Here is a 6483-nt window from a genome sequence, read left to right on the forward strand (position 1 = left end):
GCCGCTGTTCGCCTGCGCCGCGCCCTGAGCTGCCGACCGACCGAGAGCCCCCGCCCCCGCCCCCGCCCGGCTGCTCAGTGAGTGGGCCCGAGGGCGGGGGTGTGGGGGTGGGTCGCGGGGCACCGGGGCAGGGGCGCTGCGCACGGAGGGGGCTCGGGGGCCGTGGCGTCGCGCGCTCCCGGCACGCCGGGGCCCGCCGCCTGGAGCGGGCGCGCCAGCTAGGCCGGGGGTCCTGGGCGATGTGGTAGCCCCCTGCGCGCAGTGCCGACCCCGCTGACCTTAGCCGCGTCCCGGGCGACCGGTGCCCGGGGCCCTGGGTGGTTAGCAGGTCCCCAGGAGGCCCGGAGCCTCGGGTGCCCGCTGACCCCCGCGTCTCCCCGCAGCCCGCCGCCGCCATGCCCTTCTCCAACAGCCACAACACGCTGAAGCTGCGCTTCCCGGCCGAGGACGAGTACCCCGACCTCAGCGGCCACAACAATCACATGGCCAAGGTACTGACCCCCGAGCTGTACGCCGAGCTGCGCGCTAAGAGCACGCCGAGCGGCTTCACGCTGGACGACGTCATCCAGACCGGCGTGGACAACCCAGGTACGCGCACACCAGTCCCGGGGTCAGGGTGCCAGCGCCGTATCCGCGGGACACCCCCCCGGCTAGGGCCCAGAGGCCCCCCCCCCATGCCAGTCCCCCTCGGGCCAAAGTCCGGGCGCCCTCTTCCCGCGCACAGCCGCAGGGTCCTCAGCGGCTCGCTGAGGCCTGGCAGTGACGTCACTGTCCTCATTCCGCGGCCCCCCCACAGGCCACCCCTATATCATGACCGTGGGCTGCGTGGCTGGCGACGAGGAGTCGTACGACGTGTTCAAAGAGCTCTTTGACCCCATCATTGAGGATCGCCACGGCGGCTATAAGCCCACAGACGAGCACAAGACCGACCTCAACCCCGACAACCTGCAGGTGCCGGGCGGCCCGGGGCGGCGGGGCGGCCTGGGGAGGGGTCTCCCGGAGCTCACCTCTGCTTGGCCCCCAGGGCGGCGACGACCTGGACCCCAACTACGTGCTGAGCTCGCGGGTGCGCACGGGCCGCAGCATCCGCGGCTTCTGCCTCCCCCCGCACTGCAGCCGCGGGGAGCGCCGCGCCATCGAGAAGCTCGCCATCGAAGGTAAGGGTCGGGCCGGCCGGGCCACACTCCCGGTCCCGGTCCCGGCCCCTGCCGGCTTGTTTACTAGTCATCCGAGCCGCCGCTGACGCCGCGCTCTTATCTGCGCTCTGGCTCCGGTTTCCCGGAGGGACCGAGGCCCAGCCCCGCGCCTACAGCGTCCCGGGGCCCGGCGAGGGTCGGCTTGGGCCGGGTCACCGGCTCGGCCCGCCGCCCGGACCGAGAGGACTGGACTCCAGCCAAGCCGAGCGGGCACGGGGAGGTGGGGCGGACCCGTGTCGCTAGGGGTGGTGGCGGTGCGGGACAGGAGCCCACCCGCTCGTCCTCCTGAGCGCGCCCCTCCGCAGCCCTGTCGAGCCTGGACGGTGACCTGGCGGGGAGGTACTACGCGCTCAGAAGCATGACCGAGGCGGAACAGCAGCAGCTGATCGACGACCACTTCCTTTTCGATAAGCCCGTGTCGCCCCTGCTGCTGGCCTCGGGCATGGCCCGCGACTGGCCGGATGCCCGCGGCATCTGGTGCGTGCTCCCCAACCCCCCTCCCGCGGGTCCCCACTCCCCGCCTTCGTCCTCTCCCTGGCGAGGCCGAGGAGGAAGAGGGAGGGGCCGGGCTCCTGGGATGGGTTTGGTGCCACCCAGGCCTCCTCGCAGGTGACCTTGACCGCGCAGGTAAGTGAAGGACCCCGGCTAGTAGAGGCCTCAGCCTCTCAGGATCTAGGAGGTGGGGGACCAGTCGTGTTGGCTTTTCTCCTCCACCCCCCTCTGGGGAGCTGGAGCTACTTGTTTTCTCTCCTTTCCCACCCGCTTCCCCGCGGGGAGTCAGTCAGGTGCTGGGTGACGCAGACGCTTCCTCGAGTGGGCGGTGGGGGAGGAGGGCTTACAAGCTCCTGTTCACACTGTGCGTGTATCGTGGGGCTTCCGCGCCCAGCTACAGCGCATCCCCCTGTAGGGGGGCTGTGCTGGCTGCCTCTGCCCCTTATCCCCTTGGTGGGGACCACACAGTACCTGATGGGCAAGCTGGGGAAGCAGCTCAGGCCTCTCTTTCTGTCCCCTCTCTGAGCTGTCCTGGCCTCCCTCCGTGCCCCCAGGCTGTTGACGGGGCTGGAGTCCGGGCAGCGGCCCCCGCTCCTGGGTACAGCTGGGATGAGCACCCCAGGGACCAGGGAAGTGCCTCCGGTCTGGGGACCCCCTAGAGTTTTTTTTCTGGATGTGCCCTGAGACCACAGTCCAGGGAGGAGGCTTGACTGTGCCCCTCCCCCAGGCACAATGACAATAAGACCTTCCTGGTGTGGATCAACGAGGAGGACCACCTGCGGGTCATCTCCATGCAGAAGGGGGGCAACATGAAGGAGGTGTTCACCCGCTTCTGCAATGGCCTCACCCAGGTCAGGCCTGGCCCCCCGCAACCTGGGCTGGCACAGTGGGGGTTGGGTGCCAGGGAGGGGGCAGGGCCAGGCCCCCCGGTTCAGGCAGAGATGTAGGTGCCCCATTAACCTCCTGGGGAGTCCAGGTCTCAGTTGCCTCAGGGTCCTGCTGGGGGGCTCCCGGGTCTCAGCTTGTCCCCTGGGGGATGTCTCAGCCAGGCCTCCCCTCTCACACCTCCACCTCCAGATTGAAACGCTCTTCAAGTCTAAGAACTACGAATTCATGTGGAACCCTCACCTGGGCTACATCCTCACCTGCCCGTCTAACCTGGGCACAGGGCTGCGGGCAGGGGTGCACATCAAGTTGCCCCACCTGGGCAAGCACGAGAAGTTCCCGGAGGTGCTCAAGCGGCTGCGGCTTCAGAAGCGAGGCACAGGTGAGTGGGGTGGGGGGCCTCCAGGCACCCTTCTCTGCCGGGGCAGCCCCCTCCTCACCAGCCCTGCTGACCTGGCTGTCTCCCCAGGCGGTGTGGACACGGCTGCCGTGGGCGGGATCTTTGACGTCTCCAACGCTGACCGCTTGGGCTTCTCGGAGGTGGAGCTGGTGCAGATGGTGGTGGACGGCGTGAAGCTGCTCATTGAGATGGAGCAGCGGCTGGAGCAGGGCCAGGCCATCGATGACCTCGTGCCTGCCCAGAAGTGAAGCCCTGGCCTGCATCTGCCACCACCTCCAGCCCTGCTGCTTCCTAACTTATTGTCCGGGCAGCGCCCACCATGCACCCCTGAGGCTCGCCGTTTGGCGGCTGAGCCCTTAGCCTTGCTGTAGAGACTTCTGTCGCCCTTGGTAGAGTTTATTTTTGTGATGGCTGAGATGTTGCTGATGCTGAAATAAACTAGGGTTTTGGCCTGCCCCAAGTCTGAGTGGTGCCTCCCCTTTCCAGGGGCAGCCCAGGGCTCAGCAGCCAGGCTCTGGGGCCTGAGTCTTGGGTCTGCCCTTTGTGCTTCACTGTAAGCTGGGACAGTAGTAAGAGGCAGGCACCCTGCTGTACCCACCTAGTCCTGTTCCACGAGCCTCTCCGCCATCCTGTCTACTTGGCTTCCCTGCAGGCCTGGGGTGGGCTGGTGGGGGAGGGACAAGAAGGGGGAGGAACTCCAGGGTGGCAGAGCCCCAGCCTGAGCATCCGAAGGATTTTTGGGCCTGGGGCGTGGAGCCTGGCACTTTGCTTAGCCCCATCCTGTAGCCTGGGGGAGCTGTGGACGCTGGGGGGAGGGCAGGAGCCCAGAAACTTGATACCTTTTCCTCTTCTTCTTGCAGGCAGCTGCTCCCTCTCCCACCTCAACACCTACTCTATCTCCTAAATAACGTCTCTCCTCCCCTTCCTTCCCTCCCAGCCTCCCATTAGGCTGAACTGTCCCCTCGCTCGCCCCTAGCCTAGCCCTCCAGCCCCTTCCAGGAAGCCCCAGGGCCCCGTCAGTCCCCCTCCTCCCTGCAGCCTCCTCTCCAGGACCCTCAGGTGCCCCAGTCCCTGGGCCTCCCATGGCAGGTCCCCACCAGAGGGTCCCCGAGCAGGAAGGAGGTTGGGGCTGTTCGGGACATGGCCTCCTGGTCTGTTTCCCAGCCACCTCCCGGCTGCTGCTGTCCCCATCTGGTCTCACTCGGGGGTCCCACCATGGGTGGGCACCCTAGGTGGGACGGGTGAGCCAGCCGGGGTCCTGGGCTCTTCCTTCGCCAGCTCCTCAGCTCTGCGGACAGTCTGTGCTGCCACCTGCTGGCCAGGGCCGCCTCTGTCCTCCCGTTCCTCAACCCCATCAGGGTCTGCGATGCCCACCTCCCCATGCATCAGCCACACAGTCCTCCTGAGGTTATCCTGCAAGTGGGAGAAGCCAGGCGTGGCCTCCGCGCCCTGGACTGGGCAGTCTTGCCCACTAAGGATTGTGGGCGCTCACGTCCCAGGGGCAGCTTGTCAAGCCAGACCCCGAGGCCCAGGACAAGCAGGTTGGTGGGGCAGCAGTGGAGTAGGAGGTGCGCCCTGGCATCTGCCTCGGTGGCCAGGCTTGGTCTGAGGGGCCCATCCAGGCGGTGTCCAGGCTGGGGAGGGCTCTCAGGAGCCTTTGCCAGGGAAGGGGGCATGGGCCCAGAGGTTGGGTGAGTGAACACCTGGATAGGCTGAGCATAAGAGGGGATAGGCCCCCAGGTGCAGAAGACTGGCAGGGAAGGGGGTCTCTGCACCCACTCTTGGGGTCCCTGACTGGCCTGGGGGCCAGAGGCCAGTTCTGGGCTGGCCCTGTTGCCATGAAGGTCCAGGTCAGGGGCACACATCAGGCAGGGGGCCCCTTTTCTCAGCTTCCTCCTCCAGCCACCGTCCCCCCACCGCCCCGCTCCAGCCAGTGTGGGCTGGGCCAGGCCAGACAGTGCTTAGTGGACGGTAGAGTCTGGAGACTCAGGGTAAAAAGGGCTGCAGGAGCCCAGGAGGCGTGCGCCTCCTCTGTGAAGGCCTCGCCCTGCAGAGAAGGGAGGCTGCGGGCAGCTCAGGAGAGAGCGGGAGCAGTGGGAGGCCTCCCCCAGCTGGTCCAGGAGCTGCCCAGTCTGGCTGTGTCACTACCATCCGAGGGGCCAGCAGGGTTCCTGGCCCGTCTGCCTGCGCCCACTCCGGGGCCCTTGCCCGTGCTCCCTCCAGCTGAAGGACCTCCTGCTTGCTCAGGCCCCCTCACCACCGCCTGCACTGAGCCCGGGGTGCAGGCTCAGGAATGACTGTCCCGGAGCCACCCTCCCGTGTGCACGGGTACCTGAGGTCCCTGGTCAGGCAGGCATGTCACTTCCTGATACAGAGAATGTTCCAACACTTCCCTTTCACCACGTGCGCAGGCCTCTCAGGCCTTGGCGCAGGGAAGCTAGCTCCCTCAGACTGGCCTAAGCCTCGCCCTCCTGCCCTTGCCCGCAGCTGGGGTGGGGCACACCCAGCACCGGGGCTCTCGGAAACCTGGTCAAGCGAGCAGGGCGGGCACAGCTCGCCGGGACCCTGGGGGGAAGCGTCTTCCACAGGCTCAGAGCTACGCCGTCTCAAACCCACTGCTGCTCCCCTAGGCCGCTTGTTTTCCTCCCCACCGTTTTCCCTCTGCCTCACTTTTACTTCTCACTTTCTCATTTATTTTACCTGGCTGTATTGAATGCACGCTTGTAAGCTGTAAGCTGCACTAATTCTTTTTTAGGACAAGACAGAGCTGACTATACACTCAGCAAGGGCACCTCTGCTCAGCAGTCCATGGACCCTTCAGCCACAGTCCCTACAACCTCTCCCCCTTTCCTCTGGATTCAAGAGACCTCTAAACAGGGTGGTTTTAATTTTCCTGAAACCATGGTCAAACATGGAAGGTCTAAGAAATGCCCCACCACATGACAACACATACTCGTATTCGCTCGCTGTTTCGGCGGAGGGCACCGATCAGCGCCAGTGAGAGCATCACACCTGCGGCGCAGCCAGGGCCCAGCCAAGAAACTTCTCCACCGACAGCCGGTCCGCGGGAGGAGGGGGAGCGGTCCCTGGGTACTGCCGGGCGCTCAGCACTATCACCAGCCTCCAACCTCTAGATGCCAGCAGTATTACCCACCCCGACTGCGACAATGGAAAGAAAATGTCTCTAGCATTGCCAAATATCCCCGGGGGGGCCAAATTGGCCCTCAGCTGCTTCAAGAACCATTGCCCTACAGAGATAATGAAGAGATGCAGTCACTTAGAACAGGGAAGAGCTGGTCAGGACTCCAACAATAAAGGGTTGTTAAAAAACCAGGCCACCTCCCTCCCTCGATGTGGCGCCACGCAGGCATCGACAGCAACGTGGAGAGCTCAGTGAGACGGTGACATGATTAAAAAAAGCAGAAGCGTAAAAGCAGGTTATAAAAACAGCTTGTACTCTTGGGATCCCACACAGAACACGTATGGAAAAATCCTGAGCAGCAGTAGTCA

At 65.2% G+C, this 6483-nt stretch overlaps 1 protein-coding gene across 1 annotated transcript; it reads left to right on the plus strand.

Annotated features, from left to right (window-relative positions):
- CKB (creatine kinase B) lies at positions 1-3439 on the plus strand. The gene is made up of 8 exons (XM_068547699.1): positions 1-77; positions 384-588; positions 797-951; positions 1025-1157; positions 1502-1673; positions 2416-2539; positions 2766-2955; positions 3043-3439. The coding sequence occupies exons 2-8, from the start codon at positions 396-398 to the stop codon at positions 3219-3221; spliced, it is 1146 nt and encodes a 381-aa protein (XP_068403800.1). The 5' UTR covers positions 1-77; positions 384-395; the 3' UTR covers positions 3222-3439.
- The last annotated feature ends 3044 nt before the right edge of the window (positions 3440-6483 follow it).

This window comes from Eschrichtius robustus, chromosome 1 (assembly GCF_028021215.1).
Source record: "Eschrichtius robustus isolate mEscRob2 chromosome 1, mEscRob2.pri, whole genome shotgun sequence".
Classification (NCBI taxonomy): domain Eukaryota; kingdom Metazoa; phylum Chordata; class Mammalia; order Artiodactyla; family Eschrichtiidae; genus Eschrichtius; species Eschrichtius robustus.

Coding starts and splice junctions, on each gene's coding strand:
- CKB (XM_068547699.1), top strand. CDS start 396: ATGCCCTTCTCCAACAGCCACAACACGCTGAAGCTGCGCTTCCCGGCC. Junction 952..1,024: donor TCAACCCCGACAACCTGCAG/GTGCCGGGCGGC, acceptor CTTGGCCCCCAG/GGCGGCGACGACCTGGACCC. Junction 1,158..1,501: donor CGAGAAGCTCGCCATCGAAG/GTAAGGGTCGGG, acceptor GCCCCTCCGCAG/CCCTGTCGAGCCTGGACGGT.